The sequence below is a fragment of the Cygnus olor genome, chromosome 1, assembly GCF_009769625.2.
Source record: "Cygnus olor isolate bCygOlo1 chromosome 1, bCygOlo1.pri.v2, whole genome shotgun sequence".
Lineage (NCBI taxonomy): Eukaryota > Metazoa > Chordata > Aves > Anseriformes > Anatidae > Cygnus > Cygnus olor.
The window spans coordinates 2,757,476-2,781,508 of NC_049169.1; the positions used below are offsets into that span (position 1 = coordinate 2,757,476).

At 47.0% G+C, this 24,033-nt stretch overlaps 1 protein-coding gene and 1 long non-coding RNA gene across 2 annotated transcripts in view; one reads left to right on the forward strand and one right to left on the reverse strand.

Moving 5' to 3' along the window:
- The window catches only part of PLXNA4 (plexin A4), a 423,963-nt gene that overhangs the window by 17,247 nt on the left and 382,683 nt on the right, over positions 1-24,033 (forward strand). Inside the window, 1 exon segment of the mRNA XM_040546170.1 lies at positions 9,403-10,666. Coding sequence (XP_040402104.1) covers positions 9,488-10,666 — 1,179 coding nt within the window. The 5' untranslated portion in view covers positions 9,403-9,487.
- On the reverse strand, positions 4,902-17,628 carry LOC121064531. Its single transcript, XR_005816539.1, has 4 exons — positions 16,591-17,628; positions 10,400-10,555; positions 6,896-7,128; positions 4,902-5,861 (listed from the first exon to the last, which is right to left on the reverse strand). It is a non-coding gene; the product is annotated as an uncharacterized LOC121064531 (long non-coding RNA).

Consider the following 24,033-nt stretch of genomic DNA (forward strand, 5'->3'; position numbering starts at 1 on the left):
TGTCTTCTTCCCTGTAAAATGGGGCTTCGTGGGACTGTGGTAGTACTGACTTCAGGGATGGATGTCTAACTGCTGTTTTTTCTTCTTTTTTCTTTTTTTCCTTTTTTTTTTTTTTTTTTTTCCCAAATGATCACAAAGCTGCTGCTTATCAGGGCTGTGCCCATACCGCCTCATTACAGCTATCAGCAGAACAAGTAGTCAACCCCCTTGCTGCTGCTGGGCTTGAAATTGTGTCTCAGCTGGATGTCTCTGCTAGAGCAAGCATCGGGCTCTCCATCAGAGCCTTGCCACTTTGTTTGCCTTTTGGATCGGGTGACATCTCAAAAAACTCCAAGTCAAGTGGGGACGGAAGGTTTTAGCCAAAGCACTCTGAGGGGAAGTCCTCTGAAAGGACATCTTTCGTTTGGGCTCATCTCAGACATTTTTTCTTAGGGGGAATCTCTGAACACAGAAGCTGCATTGAGGCCTGCTTTGCTTAGAACTTGACAAAAAGTGTTTTTATGGCAGTACAGTTGCGATTTGCAAGCAATTTTAATGCAGTTTTTATTACATTTGCTAAGGAGAACCAAGTAAAGCATGCAGTAGATTAATATTGTTCAGAAAATGTCTATTTTCCACTGTAGTTTTCCATCTGTAAAGAAGAAGTTATGTTTTGTAGCAATCTCATATCTGCAGAAGACGCCTGGAATTTGGAGATGGTGAACTTTGGGGCAGAAGTATGGACTAGGCAGCCTTCTGAGATCTCTTAACAACCTCTTTTCAAGCCCATAGGGCCAGAAAAAATAGGATACTTTAAAGTGGAATGAAGTAAAGACTTTAACACACACAAGTTGCTCAGAGGAGCTGTGGCTGCCCCATCACAGGCAGTGCCCGAGGCCAGGCTGGATGGGGCTGGGGGCAGCCTGGGCTGGTGGGAGGTGTCCCTGCCAATGGCAGGGGGCTGGAATGAGATGACATTTAAGGTTTCTTCCAACCCAAACCATTCTTTGATTCACGAGGTTATGAATTAATGAGTTTGGGACCTAATTGCCCTAGGTGCTACAGAAACATGGAAAAAGACTGTCCCTCTTCTGACCTGCTCGGGGGCTGAAGGACGGAACAGATGGTGCAAGAGCTGTTGTGTTAAAGGCAGAGCGATAAAATGAATGGCATGTGTCTGCCCAGGAAGTTCATGGGGGCACAAAGACTTACCCAGAAGCACTTCTGAATTTGGTCATTTATGAATTTGGTCAGAATTAGTGTGAAACAAGTAGTCTAATATTTTTTCCATGATCCCCAGTATGGACGTCACCATAAAAGTATCGCTAATGGCTGCAGTAAACCAAAGCTTTCATTTAGGATTGGAACGGAAAATGCCAGTCAGCACTGCTTCTTCCTGCTAGTGATAATGTGTGTGTTGGAGTCAGGATCTGGCTGAGATGTGAGATGGTCCAGCCACCCCTGCTTTATGGGACTGTATTCACTAATCCCTGTCCTTAGCCTTTCACGTGGGAAGATGAAGCTGAAGGATTTGCTGCATCAGATATTTTGTTCCACCGACCCTATCCACGGCCAGTGGCTGGTGCTCCAAAACAGTTTGGATACCTGCCACAGAATGAAAGGAGGAAATTTTATGCTGAATAAAGCATAACGGGAGTTTCTGTTCTTGCCTGTGCTGCAAACCCTGTGTCACTGAAGAGAAATCACCGTCCCTCTCTCTCTGTTCCTTCCCAGCAATACAGGACCGTTAATGGCATTTTCTTTATGTTCCTGCTCCTGCTGTGTGTTCAGCCTATTTCTGAGCGTAAGGTTTTTGCAGGATTGATGGTCCTTACTCCAGATGATCCTGGATCTCGGCAAGTACCCTTGCTCTGCATTAATCATTTTAAGCTGGGCAATTTTGCAGTCATTATATGAGTGAGCATCTCTGAACCATCAAGCACAGGTAACTGGTTATTGAGGCTCATCCGGTTTGCAGAAAGCCTGATCCTACACAGCAAATACACTGGATCTTTGTCCCGCTTAATTTCCAAGCTTTATTCCCCATCATGGTATCATCTTTGATTTTTCCCATCCTGTTGCTTTTACCCTATGCTTCTCAGGCTGCTCTGCTCCAGCTGCCTTTTGAATATGTAGTAAAATCTCAGGCTTTGAAGATTGGGGATTCTCTCCTGGCTTCTTTGCAAGTGGTTTCTCCAGCTCCAAATATAGATCTCAGTGCTCCAGCAAGCAGTAGATCAAGGTTTAAAGGTTTTGTTTTTCCTGCAAGCCCTGTGTTTTATCCTTGCTGGTGCCTCTTGTAGATGTAGAGAGTGAAATAGCCAGGGATCACAAAGTCACTGTGAATTTGGAGTTGCTCTCTGTGCCAGGCTTTCAGGAGACAGCTGAAGTATGGTCTCTGTCTTATGAGATTTGGCTCTTCATGGATTTATACAGTGCTAATTACAAGACTTCAGCCTGAGAGAGAGGAATTGTGTCTCACAGATCTTCCTAAGACTGCAAAGCAGGGGGAAACATCCACCCACCGGCATTCAATGCAACAGAAACTGTGTTCTACAGCCTCAGCCAAAAACAAAATAGCTGCCTGCTGGCTCAGGGAGAAACCTGAGGTCTGAGACCCTTTTGCAGGGTTTTAGGGTTCACTTCTGGACTAGGTCCAGAAAATTTTAACGCTTCATTTGAGTACCTTTCAGAGCCCCAGAGGCCTTGAAGAGAATTTTTGAGTGTAGGTGCAGCTTGTGAGGAAGAAAATGTAAATTTTTTTTTTTTTTCATGGCTGTCCTACGATGCTGTACTTGATACACCAGCTGGGAAGACCTGCTGGGATGAAACCCAGTTCATTTTCTTTTCCATATGCATCATCCCTTTAGGGGCAGGGGCTGTGGTTATTGCTCTTTGTGTCTAAAGTCACAATCCGATCAGGGTCTCCGGAGCTGCGAGTGCCATTTAATTTCTTGGCCATTGCCATCCCCATGAGAGCTGCACCTCAGTGAAATACAGTAGAAAAACATTTTGTAGTGGGGAAGGCGAAGCTCCAGAAGTATATGGTGGTTTTCACAGGGGAAAAGAATAGGAATTTGAAGCAGAAGTTAACCTGTCACTCTGCATTTGGCAGTTCTTCACTTTTCTCAGTGCTTTGGACCTGTACGGTCTAATAAAGATGTTCCTCAGACTGGGATCAACAATGTAAGGTGCTGTTGTGACATGGTGTGCTCTGGTAATAACTGTTTGTTTGGGGTGTTTAACATTTCCCCAGTTGCCTGTATAAGGAATATTTTTAATAGTTGTCCTCAGAATAATTTTGGGAGACTGGGAAATAGTAACCTGCATTGTGGAGGGGAGAACTCACCCATGGAGACTCACAGGCAAGCCTGCTCCAGAAAACAGAGTTTAACCCCGGTCTCTGGATTTGTAGGTCATTTCCATGACCTCAAAACTCCATTCTTGTTTCTGTGGCACTGAATATTTGTGTTCTTTCACTTGAGTCTCTGTGTAGCAAATTCCTGGAGGAACCAAGAAATCATTACAAGCCTCTCCCGTCTCCCTTCCAAGCACAAAGGAGCACGGCTCTGACCTGATTTTGCTGGTAGGAAACCAAGTCTGAAACGCAGGGAGAAACAGCATCCACATGCAGTTTTCTCAGACGGGAAATCAGGAAGAAAGGAATAAAGTCCCACTCATGGCAAATGTTAATCCTCTCACTTAATATGTTTCTGGCAGATGCACAGGTAACAAGGTGATGGGCACCATCCGAGTGCCTGAATGGAATAATCTGCGTGATGAGTGAATGCCACGTTGTGTCGCTGGAGCTTAAGTGCCTTGCAAACAACCCGTTGCTGAAATTAATCTCTCTATTTGGGACAAGCTGCAGCTTGTGCTGGGATCTGTTCATTGTGGTGAGCTCCAAAGAAAAGATGCTCTGATGCTGGATGCCCTCAAAGACTTGCCTTTGCTTTGCGAAGAGGCATCAGACAGGTTGTAAGTTCAGGGAGAAAGGATTTAGCTGAAGTTAGAAGCCGGCCTTTGTCGGGGGAGTTGTCGACAATGTGTCTGTATGGGTTTTCTTGCCATGCCGGCTCCCAAAGAAAAGCGCCTATCCATGGTAATCAGGGCTTATTAAAGGAAGCCAGGAAAAAAAAAAAAAAACTTTAGCTGAGATTAAAGGGATTGTGTAGCTGCACTTGGTGCTGAATTGCTGTGTGCTGGCTCCATGGCTGGACGTCTGCCTTGTCAGCATCTGTGCATGGCCTCCCGTGTCCCAGCAAATGAATAGCTGTGCCTGAGCAGAGCAAAAGCACACAGAGGAGTGTGCTGCCTGATTAATGCTGGGCTTCATTAACCGCCGAGCCTGTGCTCTTGGCATTGCCCTGGGTGCTGTTGGCTTCCTCCTAACTAGGTGCTCCCTGGTGAAGAACCCATTGGGGTCCATCTGAGCCTGCTCCACCATGCGCTGGGACCCTGGGTTGGTGTTGGACCTGCTCTGCAGGAGGGGTTGGTGGATTTGTTCCGCTCCTGGAGCTGGTTTTGGGCCTGTTTTTGTCCTCTTCTAGGTTTAAATGTGTGTTTTGCTCTGAGTCCTTGGCTGGAGCTGGACCCAGAGTAGGTTTTCTTCCATGGCTCTTTGCAGCCAGTCCCATGCGTGGCTGTTCTCGTGAAATGTTGCTGCTGACCTTGCGGTGTCCCTGCTGCAGAAGGCACCGATGGCAGGGGACCTGGTGATTTGAATCTGCCTGCCACCTTTGGTGGCAGGAGGGTAGTGTGTGCGTGAACCAAACGGTGAGATGCTGTTGTCTCCCATCATCACCCCGTGACATGCTCCTCTCTGGAGCTGTAATTGCAGTGGGGTGAATTTGTGGTGGTCTCCAATAAAGGGAAGTGAGCGTGGCTTTTGTGAGATTACCATCAAAACCGAATGTCCCACCTCTCTCTTTCCCTTCTCCCTATACTCTTCTGCCCAAGTCCTTCCCTGTCTGTCACTGCACAGACCAGTCCATTGTGTTCTCTTTATTCCTGCTTTATTCCTTCTTTCTCAGACATACTACATTCTTTTTGACTTTCTCCCCTTGAAACTAGATTTTGAGGGTGTATTCAGCACCTTCTAGCTTTCCCATCTAATAACCACCACCAGTTGACTTGAAAGAAGAGAGGAAAGTTTCTTCCCCTTAGGCTTTTTTGCACCCTTTTTTCTTGTCCGTTGCCCATAGGGTTGCATGTCATAGAGTCTTGGGATCATTTCCTGGAGGGCTCAGAGCAAGACCAACCTGCGTCCTCTAAGTCAGTGGCCTCCAACATTTGCTGGAAATGGTCAACAACAGTAATCAAGTAACAGTCCTGTAGGGTGGCACCATAACTTGCTGTCCTTGAGGAATAAACGAGTTTTTAAACCAAGCTGTGCAAAACCAAGGAGTCTTATGGGCAATGTGTCATTTGCAATCCATAGAGTGGAGACCCTAGTTCTACATACAAGAGGGTGGTGTGAGACTTTACGTGACAGCTGACTCAGAAACCGTCCTCTGATATACCTGGTGCTGAGCATGGATGGAGCCTTGTATGAATCAGATGGATTTGGGAGGAGGCTTCCTTGGTGCCACCTTCATGTCCAGTCTAGGTTCAGACCTGGTGTAGCTCCTCTTCTGGATAAAAGAATGGTATCTTCCTTCAGGACTGTTGAATGTCATGAAAGTTTTGTAGTATCACTTCCCTAGGCATGGTTAAAGAAGGAGGCAATTTCTCTGCTCTTTCATGCAGTGGGGAGATGAAGATATTCAGGTGGGAGACCCAATCTCAAAGTAAAACTTGAAGGGCATTGTTATGACCCATTGCATCCCCTCAGCACAGCTGCTGCATGTGAAGAGTCCAGCAGAGCAGAGGGGCAGCCGTTCCTGATAGATGGAGAAAAAGAAGGGTTGTTTTCTACCAAAACATCATTTGCTACAGATCCCTGGGGCTGTAGAAGCTGTGTGACCTTTCCAGGGACCTTGAATGTGCTGCTGAAGAGGCTGCTGTGGCAGGAGCCACGTAGATCTGCTCAGAGGGACAGTCTAGTCTCACACAGGAGCCCTGCACTGGGTCGTGGCATCTCTGCTGGCCACGTTTCTTGGGGGGGAAGGCAAGGGAATGTGGTCAGTGTGGGGAGGTGGTTTGGGTTTATTTTGGGAATGCCCAGATCAGAGCCTAAGCCAAACCTCACTGCCTGCTCAGTTTGGCCTTTTGTTTATTTTTCTTATAACTTAATTGGACTCTTGCAGACTGAGCAGCTTAAAAGACTGGTTATGTCTACGGCACTGCATTATTTGTCTTCCCAGCTGCTATGATTTCCCAGTATCCAAATGTGAGCAATAAAAAGACATGCATAAAACCCCTTCTTCTTGGTGCATCCTCTAAGGAATAGTGCAAACCCTGCTCGATTCTGCAGGCTAAACAACCAATCCTCCTTGCCTCTGCCCTCTGCTGTTATTTCATAATTAAGCCAAATTATAAATGATAGCCCTGAGAGGCCCAACTACTGACTGGGACTCCAGGATGCAGGAGAAAAAATGTGAGCAGACGGGTGAAAAGGGGAATGCCAGCAGTGTTCAGAGAGAAAAACCTTCCTCCTAAGGTCACTCAGAAGATGGCAAGATAGCCCCAGGCTCCCTCCTTCCTTCCAAAAAGCTGCTTCTGGGCTTGCTTGGTGGCTATCAGTGCTGGCAGACTGTCTAGGCTTTTCCCACTGCAGGTGAACAACTTTCCCCCATGATGTTTGCTATTTTTGAAGTGTCCTTGTCTACTGCAAAAGGGATTCCTCTTCTAACCTTCCTGGGGTCACTGTAATTTCCAGACCAAATTTGCTGTCGTTACCTGGAGGAAGGTTTCCCTCACCTCCCTCTCCCCCTATAAGTGACAGACACATCTCAAAGTGGGTCACGGTTCTCACCTGGTTGGGCCTCAAAGATTTCACATCTGGAGTGCATCTCCTCTTAAGTTGAGTTGACTGCCTATTTTAAAAGGGATATTTCCTCCTGTTGTTATAACTCAAGTCTCGGGCTCTGTCATAGTCTTTGGGCAGACAGCTCCTGTTGCAGAAGAGGGGCTGTTGGTTGCCTCTTCAGTCTCGGGGTCATGGCAGTTCCCATTTCCTTGTTCTGCAACTGTGCTGACTCTGCAGGGCTAAGAGGAGCAAAATACAGTAAAATACAGAGATATCATATACATATATATCTTTTTTGTACTTCAAAACAATAATTTCTTCCTAGATCTGCCTAGTGCCTGATCAAACCAGTGTCTCTTAGAAATATGGATCATAAGTCATAAGTGAAGGGAGCTGGTGTTCAGGGTCGCCACGTGATGTTTCTGAACACAGGACTCAAACAGGGACCGTTTCCCTCTTCTGCTGCTCTCTCAAGGATGGCCTCTTTTGAAAGAGGAATGCTTGTGTAGGAGAGCTCAACCCATCACTGTTCTATCTATCATAATAAAGGTTATTAAAAACCTGCGTGACTGGCCTGCGTATTCCTGTAGAGCAAATCCTCTCCTTGCAAGACAGTCTTGCGAACTCTGCAGTATAAGCTTGATTTTATTAAATATTTGCTTGACCAGAAAGGCAAAGCAGAGCAGGATAAACATGCCTAAAGTAAATGTGAAATGACCTTTGGCTGTCATCTATCCAATGCCTGAGGCTGCTGTGGTAGGGAGGGCAGTGGGAGGTGAAGGTGATCATACAGCTGCTTTGAAATTCTGCCTCCTGTGAGAACTTTGAAATATTTGGGGTGGCATGAAAGCGGTGGATGCTCTGGAAGCCCAGACTTACCCTTTCCACTATCAGATCTAATCAGTCTGCAGGTCAAAAGAAGATAGGATTTATTCTCTTTGTTATTCCCTGAAGTAAATTTTTCAGTTCCGCTGGCGTTGGCAGAGTTGAACAGATTTGAAAGAGCTGAGAATGCCAGACCTGTGTCACTACCACCCCTTCCTCCCTGCTGGGATTTGCAAACAGTGATTTTCCCTTGTCTCCTTGCACAGGGCTTGCTGTCGTCACCTTTGCTCAGCAAGTTACACCCCATTTTTCGGCAAAAGCACTCTGTGAGAAATGTTAGGACACTGGCCTGCAGAAGTGCATCCAAATCACAAAGATCTCTGAAGCTGGGGTTTGACTTGTTTTCTTTTTAAAAGCAAGAAGATATGGATGTTAAAGAGGGAGGGAGGGAAGACCCGTGTGCATTAGCACACTGTAACTAGGGTTGTGCAGTCAGCACTTAGCAAAGAGCTTGGCTGGCAGGAGCCAAGGTGGTAGGACTCCATCCCCCATGTGCTCTGTGGGGCCATAAAAGGCCAAACCTTCTCTTGGTACAGAAGCAAACATGAAGAGGAGAAGGAGCAGGGAGCAGGTGGATGTCTTGAATGGGAAGATGTATTGCCATGGCACAAGGATGGGGTGTTGGTGATACACTCACCAAATTAGAGCAGCTGTTTGAACTCCATGTAGCTCCCACCACACCAGTTAAAACCTGGGAGATTTAAGAGACTGAGTGGTGCAAGAAAGCTCCTTTAGACTTCATTATTGCTAATAATAAAGCCTTTAGACTTCATTATTGCTAATAATTAGGCAGCCCCTTTCTTCTACCTCCTCTGAGATGCCCAGTGTAACTCTCTTTTTTGGACAATGTTGTCTTGGCCATGCAGTGGATGAAGAGCAGTCTTGTGGTGAGGGCCCAGGGTAGGGAGGGGACCTGGTAATCAGTTTGCTTTGTGCTTGGCTTTGTGCCCTTCGTAGATGTGGCTCTGAAGGCTGGCACACCGCAGCTTCTACATCTGTACTCCAAGCTGGGCTGGCATGTGGCAGCTTTGATCTGGTAGCCACAGCCAGCCAGTTCAAACAGGCCTGCTCTGAACCAGCGTCTCCCTGAAAGGATGTTAATGTCAGACCAGAGCTGGTTTCTTCCTGGCAAACTTGAAGAGCTGCAAAAGAGCTCAGCATCCATCTGGACTTGTCCCTGTAGGCAGGTCCCTGACCTTCTCCAGGCTTCAGTCCCTCATCCAGAAGAGCAGCATAGTAATCCTTCTCCTGTCCTGCGTTAGCAAATACACAACTGGGTCAAAGTTGGCAGTGCAAACAGTAATGCTGCTTGACGATTCTACCCTTAGCCTTCTGCACTGCTCTGGCTTCCAGTGAATTCTTGTGCTGCACCATGGGGCATGCATGTGTGTAGCAGAGGTTAAGAGGGCACTGATTTATTATTCTGCTATGTGATTTCTGCTCTTTCTACCAGCATCGTTTCTTTCAGGAGGGCTCCCTTTGTGCTGGCTGTAAGTAGAGAGCTCAGAGACGAGAAAAGGAGGATTAGCAATTAAATATGCTCTGATGATGGCATGGTTGTGAAGGAGGGAGGAGGAAGGAATACTCCATAGTAACGTACTTTTGTTTTCTTTTCTCTTTGCTTGTAGGACAAAATCTGCCAGGGAATTGGTGTTTTGAAGACACTTACAGCTTTCAATCTTCGTTCCCTTGGGAATACAAATCTCTCTAAACATGTCACCAGCCATGTGGAAGTGGACTTGCCTGATTTCTCACCTCCTATTATCTGCCACGGTGTCGCCTCTTGGTAGGCAGCAGCCACCCCACCCAAAGAGGCCCTTCATCACTTTCACTGGAGACCAAGCGGAGGGGAACTTCAACCACTTGGTTGTTGATGAAAGAACTGGGCACATTTACCTGGGAGCTGTCAACAGGATCTACAAACTCTCCAGTGACCTGAAGGTCCTGGTGACCCACCAGACTGGTCCCGATGAAGATAATCCCAAGTGTTATCCTCCCAGGATAGTCCAAACCTGCAATGAACCCTTGACACCCACTAACAACATCAACAAAATGCTTCTCATAGACTACAAGGAGAATCGATTGATAGCCTGTGGGAGCCTTTACCAGGGCATTTGTAAGCTTTTGAGGCTGGATGACCTCTTCAAGCTGGGCGAGCCCTTCCACAAGAAGGAGCATTACCTCTCCGGTGTCAACGAGAGTGGCTCTGTTTTTGGAGTCATTGTTTCTTACAGCAACATGGATGACAAATTGTTCATTGCCACTGCTGTGGATGGCAAGCCTGAGTATTTCCCCACTATTTCCAGCAGAAAGCTAACCAAGAACTCTGAGGCAGATGGGATGTTTGCATACGTTTTCCATGACGAGTTTGTGGCCTCCATGATTAAAATCCCCTCAGACACCTTTACCATCATACCTGACTTTGATATCTACTACATCTATGGCTTCAGTAGTGGTAACTTTGTCTATTTCCTCACTCTGCAGCCTGAGATGATCTCACCACCTGGCTCCACCACAAAAGAGCAGGTTTATACCTCTAAGCTGGTCCGTTTGTGCAAGGAGGACACAGCTTTTAACTCCTATGTTGAGGTGCCCATTGGTTGTGAGAAGAACGGGGTAGAGTACCGGTTGCTCCAGGCGGCCTACTTGTCCAAGGCTGGAGCCATTTTGGCGAGGTCTTTGAGTGTAGGACCTGAGGATGATATCCTCTTCACAGTCTTCTCCAAGGGGCAGAAAAGGAAGATGAAGTCCTTGGATGAGTCTGCTCTTTGCATCTTTGTCCTGAAAAAGATCAACGATCGCATCAAGGACAGGCTGCAGTCCTGCTACAGGGGAGAGGGAACGTTAGATCTGGCCTGGCTCAAAGTCAAGGATATTCCCTGTAGCAGTGCGGTAAGTCAAGCCTCTAACCACCTAAGTTTAACCTCCTCATGTGCTCACAGAGCTTAAAGAGTGGCTCAGTAGCTAGAGCGAGGAACTGAGCCTGCCTTGTCCCAGTCCTGGCTCAGCCTCTGGCTCACCACACCACCTAATCTAACCAGTCCATGCCTCAGTTTGCCATGGATGAGCTGAGGAAGGTATCACTTCCTGACCTTCCCAGAAATCTTATGTTTTTTGATAGATTATGCCAAGGGACCTTGAAATCTTTAGGAGGAATTGGTCTGTTGTTTTTATTTCACTGTGCAATTCATTAGGGGTGAAATCACATTTCCTTCTGCAGTTTTGGCTCAAGCCTTAACCAAAACAGTACTTAGATAAAGTCAACTGCTTGTGCTGGTTTCTGTGTCTGATGGTGGAATTTTATCTCTCTGGGCTAGAGTTGGAGCAGGATTTGTTCCGGGAGCTTTGTGAAGCCAGGGCTTCATTTTTTCTGTGTCTGAGGAGCGCTGGTCATTAACCATCAAAGTCTCTCATCTTGCTGTTTCTAACCAGCTCTGCAGTGTCTGTGCACTGAAAAATTAAGGCCTGGCTACAGATCAAGGATTAAATGCTGCAAGATTTAAGGGCAGGACTGGGGAAGAGGCTGGTCTACCTGACCTACAAATGGTCTTAAGAAATTGTCTTGGCTTATTCTGCCAGTTCACTAAAGTGTCATTGCGGAAATCTGCCTCAGCCCCGCCAGTATGCGGCTGGCTTTGATACCGTGCACAGAAATCAGCATTATAGCCAGCACTGCACCCCGGCTGCTGTACTAACCGCCTCTCTGGGCTTTGATTTACTTCCTTAATTAGCTCTTTCAAGTAAGAGGCAAGTTTAAGACTGAGCAAAGGGAATATGGAGAAACACCAGGGCGCTTTCCTGCCCAAATCATCTCATGGCAGAATCAGGGCTTGGGATACGGGATCACTCATTCTTTCCTTTGTACTCGAGCATTCTTTGCTGGGGGATCCCTGCTGTTGCTCCTTTATAGGACAAGGACACGCTAAGAGGAATGCAGATGGAAATTTCATTGCAGGGAGATCGATTCTGCCTTACCCTGTCCTAATTCCCCTCTGTACCAGCACCCTCAGCATCGTTGCACAACACTGCAGTGCTCTCACACTCCTACACTAAAGGTGCAGAGGGACAAACCCTTCATTTTAGTGCGATTTCATCTGTCTAGACCTGTGCCAGTAGTGAAACTCCCCATGCAGTATTGCACAGGGAGAAAGTCTGTGCCCGGATCTGGCTTTGATTGTTATTTATTTATTTATTTATTTTTGTTTAGCCTCAAGGCTGCTGCACATTCAAAAAACTGCCTTTAGATTTAAGCTGGGAGCTTCCCACTGGAGCTACATTCCTGGGCTCTTAAGCCTCTCCTTGTATTTGCAAATCTGCTCTGCACAGAGCATCTCCATGCTAATGCTTGCAAAACAGGACCTGTCAAATCAAGAATTTTGAAACCCATCAACCACGTGGCTTCTGTGGCTTTAGAAAGAGGAAAAAGGGCCAACAGCTTTCCCATGTCCCTTGGGGTGAATCCTGGATACATCAGGCTGAATTTGGAGGGACAGCACTGCAGAGACTGGGGAGAGGACAAGGAATCAGGGACTGGGTAACACAGCAGGGAAAACTCTAAGAGCATCTTTGTGATTGTGAATCAGAGATACTAATGCTTCCCAGCTGGAAAAGGAACCTGGAGATCCTCGGAGAAAAAAACAGGAGTCTGAAAAGGTAACTAAATGGACTGTGCTATCCTTAAATGAGTCTACTTAGAGCTGCTGGCAAGCCCTGCTTGAGATCAGCTGTGCTGCCCAAGGGACGAGGTATTAGTGACTTGGCTGCTGTAAGGATTGCAGAGTCCAGCCGCTAAGCTTGGAAAATATTTGGTGGTTGGAGAAGTATTTTGGAGCCTGGGCACGTGTCCGTGAGGACCTCATCTCCTTTGCTGATGTCCTGCTTGCCAGCCAGCCACCAGTATTGCTGCTCTGCCTTTTAGAAAGTGGATTTGAAGCAGTTATAAAACCAATTATAAAGCCACCAGTGTGATTTTTCCTGGTTTTCTGTGGATATCAAATGTGTCTCTGCTGGTGCAGGCTCAACCTGCCTGTGAACCTAAAGTTCAGTTCTGCTGCCCTGCTTCCAGCAGCTGAAATCCTGCACGTGAACAGTTACAGCTGGTACACTTGGCAGGGAGCAGATGGGTGGAAAGAAACTGTGGGATACCCCCTCTGAGCATCGCAGAGAAATACTCTTAGAAAACATATTCCAGTCCTTCTCTGAGATATTAACTCTAAGACTGTGGATTATGGAACTGGGCTCATCACACTGTCCTCACATCTTGATGCATGGTCAGACCTGACCTGTGAAAAACCAGAGGTGAATAGACAATCCTTGATGCTCGTTCTGCTCCTGTCCCTCTGCTACAGCTGTCCTCCTCTTAATCTTCAGCACAAATCAGGAAAAATAGATGGATTTTTATGTCTGGGCAGTTGATTTGCAAATTGGTGATGTTCACCAAAGTGATGAATAGTTTCAGGTAATACCTCTGGTTTTCCTCTCTGTCTGTACCTTGCAAATGCAGGATAATAGCTTATATTTAAATAGTACGCTTGACCCCAAATGCTTAGAAATTCATATAACCAGAGAAAAATGAGGCTGGGAAAAAAAAAAGAGTCTTACGAGGTCATCTGATTTGCCCTTCTGCCTTACTTATAACATTTCTGACAGATGTTTGTCTCACCTGTTTTTAACCTCCAGCGATGGAGGCTCCCCTCTCTCCCTACATGATCTGTCTTTGCTGCTAGGGAGCTTTCCCTCAGATCTAATCTAAATCTCCTTTCCTGACACTGAAGCCATTACTACTTACATAGCCCCAGAGAGCACTTTCGTCCCCTTTGACTATCTAGCAAAAGCACTGTGCACCACCAAAATGCAACCACTTTTGTGGTGCAGTGTGGTGCATCAACCTATGGAGCAGAGAGAGCGAGGCTGTACAGATTCTCAAGGCGTTGGCAGAAGGAAGGGAAAAAATGAGGGAAAAAATGCTTATAAAGGCAGAAAACAATCTTTATGTTGGGTAAAGAAGATTGGGGTTCGAATACACATCATAAACTTTGTAACTAGCTGTTGATGGAAATGATGAATTTGTTTAGAAACATAAAAAAAGGCAGTTTGGGAGGAAGATGGAGGTGTCAAGGGACCGTTTCTGGGGGAAGGGACCAACTGAAGGGACCAACTGCTGGCTTAGGAGCTGGTTGCAACCCAGGGCTGTAGCCTGGGGAGATCCCACCCTCCTCGCCAGCCTGATCTGCCTCCCCGCATCACTCGCTGCTCTGCAGCCTAACAGACTGCAGTCCCTGAAATGAAAAGGTGTCACCTCCACCGCTGCAGCTTCTACCGGATACACAGTGCAAATATCTGCCCAAGATAATCAAATTGTCTGTCCCCAACTATCGCCTGGTTTCTGCCTTTCGCTGGTATTTTCTTTTCCTTTTGGCAGGAAATGGAGTTTGACTGCTTAAATTACTGTATTCAATCTCTTCCTGTTTTTCATGGCAGCGTTGTCAGTTGGGAGAGAGCAGAAATGGTTTTTTTTGAAGCTGACCAGCTAACAAAAGGCTTTGTGTAAAGAGCTGGGCAATATTTTTCCAACACTTTGCTAACAGAGGGCAGGCGAGGTGGGGCATTTGGGACTCAAGTCATTGTCTGACAAGTAACTCAGCCATGAAGGCTTCCACTTCTGATGCTTCAAGTCACATTTAAATGAGCAACTCTCCAAAACATCCCTGTGGTTACCACTGCCTAGATCCCTGAGAGGTCTGCATCTCCTCCATATGTCTGTTCCTCACGTGGACTCCGCTCTCCTACTCCTTCCTGCTTCCCTCTTTCCCCCTGCCCATTCTAGATGTTGAGACTGATCCATGCTCTGTACCACCAGGTTAGGAAGAGTCATTTCTAGCTCGCATGCATATAGTATAAAGCACAGTCAATTTGACTCCTGGAGAGGCTACCGTTGACGATGGAGTGGCCATAATTTTCCTACAGAAAATCTGTGTCATTATTTTCCTCTTCAACAACATACAGGTCTGACAGAGCACTTCTGAGACACCAAGCTGGGGAGAGCATTACCCCTGTTTTACAGGAGGGGCAGCTAAGGCACAGTGAAACATAACTTGCAGCTCATATACAGCTCAGGGACTCCTGGATCCTCGTGTTGTGCCCGATGTTCCCAACTGTTGCAGGAAGAGGGAATAACATCCTTACTATTGCATTCCTCTCTATCATGGGAAACAGCATAACAGAATCATTTAAAAAGGACATGGGATGGAGTTGCTGGAAAAAAAAACGTTGTTTCAAAGAAAAAAAAATCACTTTATCAACCAAAAGGCAGGGATTATCATCTCTATCTAACATTTCCCCTAAAATTTCCCTTAGAAGGAAAAGATTGGGGAAAAAAGGAGTGTTAAGATTTGCTTAGCCCTAAGGGAGAGGAGCATGTGGAAGGTGGTCCACGCGGTGCTGCTGCCTTGACATTTTGCACACACAGCGTGTGCTTGTTTCTCCTGGTGGGGCTGGCCAGCGCATGAGCCTGCCGCTTTCCCTGGGGAATGACTCAGAGTCACAGGAACGAGCTATCGGTTTCATGAGACCTCAGAGCGCCACTGCTTGCCAGCAGGGCTATCCTAAGTGAATCTCTGCGAGGTCAATGCCGCTCTTGCTTGTACAATAGGGACTTTTGTTCATCTCTACTGGATATACCACGCATAAAAGCTTTGCAGGCGCTCCTTTAGCCCAAATCACACAGGCTTATGTTTCTTATCCAAAGAGCTCGTGGTCAGTTAAGGACCACTTTTTGGTCAACTTTTAATGGTGTTTTCCCCTTCTTCCTCTGTAAACAAGAGCAGGAATCCTAAAAAGTGACTGGGAGCAGCCTGTGCAGAAGCAGTAGCCTCAGAAATACGGAAATGCCTCTCTGGGAATGCTCACTGGAGACGCTGAGACGGAGCAAACAGGCTATGCCTGCCAGCTCTCTATTTGTATAATTGGTCACATCAGTTTGTGTTGGATGGCAGCGTGTGTGTGCAGCGTGTGCTGGAGGGACTTGCTGGGCCCAGCACTTCGATAAGGGATGACCAGCATCCTCTGCCAATGCTGGGAGCCGGAGTGGATGGAGGGTTTTATTTGGGATGTAACTTGGACAAGGGGCAGGGTGCTGGCTTAGGATTTCTGCAGCTGAGCTCTGTGATTTGGACATCTCCCCACGAACCTTCCTCCTTCCCGTTTCTCCATCCCTTCATGGCCTGACCGTTGTCTCTCCTACAAAGCTGGCTGTGCTCTGGGATGAAAGACACTTTAATAGAGAGAAATGTCATATTATCTTGCTACATGAGGCAGCTCAGGCGAAAGCAGAGCGGGGAGCTCTCTCCAGTGATGTGGCTGGTATTTCTCGTGATTATTGTCAGTGGTGGAAGTGACCAGTGATGTCTGAGGCCGTGCTCCTCAGGCTAATGGAGAGCAAACGAGTTCAAATCTCCACTGCTCTGAGCAAGGTCCTGGCCCCTCTGTAACTGGAATTAGGAAAGTCTCCCCACCTCTTCCACTGTGATGTGACCAGGCAGGCTCATTAATTAGCGCTAATTCATTGACGAGCAAGCCCAGCATTCGTGGTCTGCCAGGGACACGATGGCTGAGACAAAATGGAGTTGCAGGAGTGAAACCCTCACGGTTTTCCAGTCGGTGTACGTACCTGCAGCTGGGTAGCTCGGGGTGAGCGCCGGGACTTTTCCAGTATCCACATTCCGGTTCAACCTGGATGTAGCTGCTGGCAACATCCTGACCTCTGGATATCCTTAAAAGCCCAGAACCAGCATTTAGGTGGACGTGCATAAACTAACCTGATGAAAACTCATTTTCAGGGGCTTCTCATGCACCGCATGGGTTCATCTTCACTTTTTCCTTGGCTGCAGTCCTTCCTCCCAAGTGCCACCTCTCTGCTTTCTGCCAGCGGGGATAAGGACACTTCCCTGTCTCTACAGAGTGCTCTGCACTCCAGGCAGGAGAAATGGGGAGAGAAAAACAAAAACTCTCCCTAGGGGAAAGAAAAACAAAAACTCTTAAGCACCTACATAAACTGAAGCTTGCACTTAAGGGCTGTAAACCAGGCCCTAATTGCACAGAGAGGATGATTGCATTTAAGGCATTAAGTGTGGTCCTTGGTATTAAACACATGTCCTTGAAAGGATACCTCCAGATCAGAAATGACACTGGCTGTCATTAATTGCCTTCTTATCACACCCCCACCCTGCAACCTCTCCTTCCAAAATGTTCATTGCTTGTACTGCAATAAAAAAAATCAAGCACTGAAAAAAGCTTCCAAGAAGCCATCTACTTCCTTCCCAAACATAAGAGGAAACCCTCTGCCTTTAAGTGGCCGGGCGCCAAACCCGTGCGCGCTGTGCTGTTCCCTCCTGGCTCCTCGCGTCTGCTTGACCCTGCTCACACAAAATGTTCATTGAAGACAGAGCAGGGCCCAAGGCTGCTGACTCGCTGTTGTGTCTGAGATATTTCAGGCTCGGCTCCCTCCCCCTGCCATCAGTCCCATCTCCGGACCGCGCCAGCTCTGCCTCTGTGGCTCAGCATCTCTCAGCATCTCTCAGCATCTCTCAGCATCCTTCCCTGCTCCTGCTGGCCTCCAGGTAGATGCTTCTGCAGGAGAGCGAGGTGCCAGCTTTCACACCGCCGCCTGGGCCGTCTGCTTTGTGCTCCTCACCGCACAGACAATTGCATTTATTTCTGGGAACCAATCTTTGCCGCTTCCCATGCCAGCGACCCGGGCTGTTTTCTTCTGTGGTCGAGCCCTGTGGTCACACGTGGCTCAGCCTCGCGTTTTCAGAGGGCTCCATATGATCTCCTCGCGTTCGCTTCCATGCCGGGTGATCAGCTATTTCACAAGCCTGACCTCATACTGCCTCGCCAGGAGATTGCCTCCCAGGCCAAGGGGAATGCTTACACAACATTTGGGAAGGGAAAAAAAAAAAAAAAAAAGCATCAAACAAAACTCAGAAAAATCCCGAAAAAGCCAGAAGCAAAGTGACTGCATCTCCCTGCATGAGCCTGATGCTATTTAAAGCACCTCCGGACTGGGGGCAGCTGGGGTTTGTACAATAACCATTCTGTTGAGGAGGGGGTCATGGGTATGCTGGATTCAGTGTTGCTTTACAGCCCAAATCCTGCACAGACCCCTTCTCACTTGCCTGATGTGAGTGGAATTGTCGGGGTGAAAAACAGTGCAGGATCTGTCTTTGTACTTGGGGAATCAGTGAAGATGTTTAGCCTCTGGGAACAGTCCGATGCACACGTCTGCATTTATTTTATATTCCAGCACACACATAGCATAGGGCATTATTTTTGCCCCAGAAATAACCGCGTTTCCCTGTTTACCTGAATTGCACAGAAGCACGGATCCCCATTACATCAGGCAGCATTAATACGGATGCTGGGAGTAGCCACTATGAAAATGGGGACAAGATATGATGATGGGGACAGGAAAGAGTGATGTCCCTACAGAGAGATGTCCAGGTCTCCTCTGACCATATTTCTGCCTGAGATGCTCCCAGCCTGGCATCTGCATGGCTGTGCTACAGTGGCATAGGCAGACTCTGGGTAATGTCAAAACAACTTTGGGAGCAAACACGGTGTTTTCAGGGCTGACAGACCTGGCTGGATAGATACGCTCTAATTCGGGATGGAGCTGGGTGTCACGCTCACATGTATCTATGAACCATCCGTTTCTTCAGCTCTAGTCCTTTGCACAAATAAATGTTAGGAAGCGGAAGAGTGTGGCCTCACTTTGCTCGCTGAAGTGCAAACCTTTGTTGCATCTATCTCCTGGAGGTAGCAAATGCTCTCGCATTGATCCCACCTGAGTGTGCACAGTGACGTTTGTACCTGTGTGACGTTGTATCATTACCAGCATCCAGTGAAGACATGGGGTTCCAGAGCTTTCAGCGAGGTTTCAACTTAGAGACCTCTGGGACTGAGACCCTGGGGATGTGGAGCTGAGTAACAAAAGCTGTTCTGGCTCTGCTGCTGTCACGTGTATGTGCTTTACAAAATAGCCATGAAATCCATAAGACCTAAACCCTGCCCTGTGCCACCAGCACACAGTTGCTTAAATTTAGGAACAAGACACTGTTTCAGCCCCAGTGATTTCTGCTTTATGGTGCAGGTTTTGTGGAGATAATACTTAGAGTAGTTACAGAAGTATTTGAAGCACAGGATATCCAGATATGTAAGTGGTAATGCTGCGGATGGACAGAGAGACCTCTGTTTCCTCCATGCAGTATTGGAGCTGGCATAGCTGATAGAACATGTGGGTGACATTAGATCAGTAGGAACAACATCGTATTTTCCCTGTTTCAATGTCATTACCCCATCATTGTCACTGGTCCAAAATATAATGGGATTTGTTCAGCTGATTTATCCTGTAAACAAGCAATATTAGCCAGGCGTGTATTCAGCCACAGACAGGGAGTGGGAGAGGCAGAGCAAGGGAGCGTGCAGAAGGGAATAATAAAAATGCGATGCTCCTAATGAGGGAATGACCCAGCACTCATCAGTGGGTCAGGGCTATTGGTCGGGATCCCGTGCCAAGAAACACAGGGCTGTAATTGTCATGGTGTCCCTGCTTCAGAGGGTCATCGGCTGCACAGGCCTGCTTTCAGCTGCAAAAAAGAGTTGGAAGTTAATGGCTTGAGTGAATTTGTACGCGGCTGACACAAGTGCTCTGAATTCCTCAACTCCCCAGATCTGCACAGACAGAGGCAGCAAGTGGGAGATTTTTCTTTTCCAGTGCCTGCGCGATGTATTTTGTTGTTTAAATTGATAACCGGGCTTATTTACACTCATTTTCCATCAGATTATAGGACCAGAGACAAGGCGGTTCTCCCTGATACAGATGTGCAGCCTTCGACTCTCCATTATTTGGTGAGCAAGCCGGGGTCTCTTGTACCCAACCCAGCAATTTCCCCATGCTGAAGAGCAACAACAGATACATGTTGTTCGTTACAACACTTAGCTTACCTTTGCAGGACCACAGTGAGGCTTAATTAATGCTTTTAAGCGGCTCTGGGAGAAGGTGTCGCCTGCATGCAAAGCAGCGTTGTTGTTTAATTTATCTAGCGCTGTTGGTGCGCGTGGCACTTTGCAGCCCAAATGATAATTTCGCCTGTGTAACAAAATAATAATTATAGTAATTGTGATTCAGCGGAGAATGTCTGGTGGTGCCAGCATAGGGGAGGCAGCTGGACTCTATCCGGCAAGGTGCTGGTGTGCGTCACTGGAATAGGAATGAGGGTGTCTGGCAGCTGCCAGAAATGCTCCGTCTCAGCCCAGGTTTAACCATTCTGTTACCAGCAAGTAGCAGGAGATAATGGGTCGGGGGTGAAGACGAACATGAGAGTTTAATGTGGGGAAGGTCTCCTTGTTGGGCATCTCTGTTAGACGGACACTGCTGACTGAAACGCAAGTTATGGCAAGGATGCTCGGGATTACGGAGGCATAGCTGGCAGGGCACAGAGCTCAGTTCTCTTTCACCTCTTTCATCGCTGCTGTTGATGGAATTTGTTATACAGACAACCTTTGGCTTATCACGGAAATCCAATGTCCTTTAGGGGAAAATTTTCCCTCTCCCAAAGGCATCTTTCTGCCTACGCAGAACAACCCTTTTCACCCAGGATTTTCCCTCTGTGACATTTGCTCCCTGGCAGCACCAGGGGAAGTCAGTGATGCTGTGTTTCAGGTGCATAACACAGCTTTGCAGCTGGAATATGTTCTTACAGGAGAGCTCTAGCAGCTTATTTGATCAATACTTCACTTTAGAAAAATCCCCAAATGTTTGTTTACCCAATAGACCATGGCAGTTTCAAAGGCAGAGTCTCCACACTCAATAATCTCTTTTTTGGGGGCGCGTGAAATTTTTTAAGTGAATTTCTGAAAGCTCATGGAAAGCACCGAGCTGAGAGCTGTAGAGATCATATTCCTCTGTTTATCCTTCAGTGCCTCATCCACATGATCCTCCAGCCTCTCAGCCAGCAGAGGGAAGTTTATGGGACTGCAGAGGAGCTTGGCTTCCTTTTGCAGCCACATTTGCTGCTCTTTAGGTCCCATCCCTTCTTCCTGTTTGCAGACACAGTTTCCCGCTTGGGAGGGAAGGAACCTCAGGGACCACACACCTCAGCGATCTGATTTTCACCCCAGCTGCATGGCTTGGCGTGCTAAAACTGAGGTTTGGGATTGCAATGCCAGATTTTTTTTTTTTTTTTTTTTTTTGAGGAGTTGGAAATGATTTGCGAAAGAGAGATTTGGCTGACACAGTGATGATGAATGGGATGTGGGGTGCGAAGGCCTCCATGAACGGGAGTGTTTGGGATATCTCAGTTTGACAGCCTGTGTTGCTGCTGGAGGTACTGCCCCTCTTCCCTGCCTACATCACTTGTTTGGGCTCTAACCAAGGCTCTGAAATATCCCTTAACTTACAATATCAAAACAGAGAGAGTATGAATATCCCACTGAAATATATTCCCAGGTATCTGAGTTGGTTCCGCACCTCATCTTGTTTATCTTGACACAGAGTGACTATTTTTCATGGCAGACACTTGGAATTGAAGTGTATGAAGGATCTGAAGGATGTGGAGGTCACATCAGTACACCATCTGCCAGTAACATGGATTCATTAACCTGGTGGTGTTTCAGGCTGGATTTTTAATTGCACCTTCGCCCATAATGCTAGGAGTGTCTTCTCTGCAAGTGGCCAAGAAGCACGTATGTCATTTTGCTGAGGACAGTATTGGCCTGGGGGCCCAAAAGTGAAATACCTGTGCTGTAAGAAGAGCACATAGTCAGTCTAGTTTTCTTCTTTTGGGGACACAAACTGTTTCCTTCTGATAGCCTGCTGTTGCTTCCAGAGCAGAAATGCTGCTGCTGACCAGACCCATGCCTGCAGTAAGGCAATGTTCACAGCAAAAGTGGGAATATGAGTTAAGGAACATGCCATGGGCTGAAAAGCATCTGCACCTGCTGCTCACTGGTCCTGTGGCTGTGGCACAGCTGTGGTCTGTCTCCAGGGTCTGCAGCAAGAAAAAAGAAAAGCAAACTTAGCACCGATATTGCTTAAATTTTGCAGTATTGGGGTCTAGAGTATACTTAGGGGTTCACTAATCAATGGATATTGTACACATCTATTGGCATGGTAATCAGGCAGAAATTCAGAATTAGAAGATGCTAAATTAATAGCCACTGTTACTTCTTAGTAATAATCAGTCAGCTCTGCTGAGCAAAAGGCCCGAAGACTAAAGAAACCTGTTAGTCCCCATAAGAGAGGCAGCCTCCTCTTCAGGAAATTGCAAATTTTACGATGTGGAGGTAGATGGTAGAGGCTGTTGGGAAGCCTTATGCTCCCAGTCCAGCAGGAACATAAATGCAGACATAACAAGTCTGTACCACATTAAGATTCTGCAGCACTCTGGAAACTTGACACCAGCCCTTGAACTGATGCTTAAACTGCAGACCCAAAAACCAAACGCTGGTACAAGTTCTAGTTAATTTGAGCAACTTTTCCCTGGTCTTGTGTTCCTGAATTATATTTGAGTGAAAACCTCTTAGCATAGTGGGTACAATTTCCCTGTAATTGGTAAAGTTACTGTAACTGCACTGTCATTTGTATATGGTGACATGTAATTGCGTGGTAACCACTGCTGTGGTTGCACAAGTGAAAAGCAGCGTGCAATTATAATGTATTTCCAAATGCTGGCTCTTTATCCAGCTTCCATTATATCACTAAGCACCCTAGGGAAATGGTACTGGATATTTTTGTATGTCGTTAGACTGCGGGCTAACTGCTGAAGAGCGGGTTTGTTGGTGAGCTGTGCTATCTTTGGTCAGTGGCCCAGGGTTCCCATCTTTTTGCCCACAAAATTTCCCCAGGCCTTGAATTGCAGATGACAAAGGCCTATAGCTGTTGGTGGTCACTGGGCAAGCCCACATTTCTTTTTTCCTGACCCAGTGTCAGGAATGCATGTGATGGGGAGGGCAGTAACAGGCATCAGATTATGTGAATGATGTGGCACAAGGTGAGTGTCAGAGGAGCTGTCTCCATCCTGCACCAGGACCTCATGGCTAGACACTGATGATAGGCACTGCCTGCAATTTGGTGGTCCTGCCACAGTTCACAGCACAGAACGTGGAGAGAAGGTTGTATGAGCCAAGTCCACGTGTCCCAGTGGAGTCAGAAGGGAGAGATAGAGGTCAGAAGCAGAGATCCTGCTAGGAATGCAGGAGGTCAGAGGCAGATCCAATCCAGCTTAAGGGTACTGAAAATTCCTGGTGACAGATTTTCCTAGGACATCCATCTCTCTAGATTTTTAAATACATTGTGGCATAGGATACATGTCCATCCTCATCAGGAAGCTCAGTCCTTGCTGTTGAGAAGATCTTGCACACAGGTGATGAAGAGACCCTGGGACCTTGCAAAGATTCAGTTGCATATTGCTGTTAATTTCTTACTGCTGTTGGCTCCCTGGCTCTGCTGGCAACACAGGCAGCCGTAATGTATGCATTCCTTCCATCATCTGGAGTAGCCAAGCCTGAGATAACAAGAGTGAGAAGCCAAGTAACTGCCACTGTATGAAGACAAGGCTATTAGGCATTAGCTGTAAATCAAAGGCGGGAGACTTGACTGTTGGGACAGCCTTTATCCCCAGTGAGTCTGGGGAATTGCTTTGGAGCCTGCTGAGATATCTGGAAAAAGGCCCTTGTGCTTTGATTGGGAAAGAAGATTTTGCACAAGTGAAAGCAAGGAGGAACGAGGGATGGCTAATCCTTTACCGAAGCTTTTCCCAAAATATGGATTAGGCCATATTTGATTATCAAGGGCTGTTTCAGAGGCAAATTCCTAAAGCAGATGTTTAAGGGACACTTGCAGATCAGTAGGAGCACTGTTTGCACTGGTCCCCGAATACCTTGCACTTTAGCCTGTAGTGCAATGCCCAGCACCTCTGCTGGGCAATCAGATGAGATCAATGAGGGAGGTGCAGTAATCAGAGCTCTAACCCTTCTGCTGAATTTGGGGGTTGTGGGGACTCGGTGAATCTCTAGAGACCTAAGCCAGCATGAGCCTTGTAAAACCATCCTCTTCAGGAGCATTTGGATGCGTTCATTGTTTATTTGATAGGCTTAATCCTGGAGAAGGCAGATGCCTGCCAGAATCCTCCTGTAAATCAGGGCCATTCTTTGCACATCCTTCCTATTTCACTGGCGAACGTGACACTTGGCCACAGTGT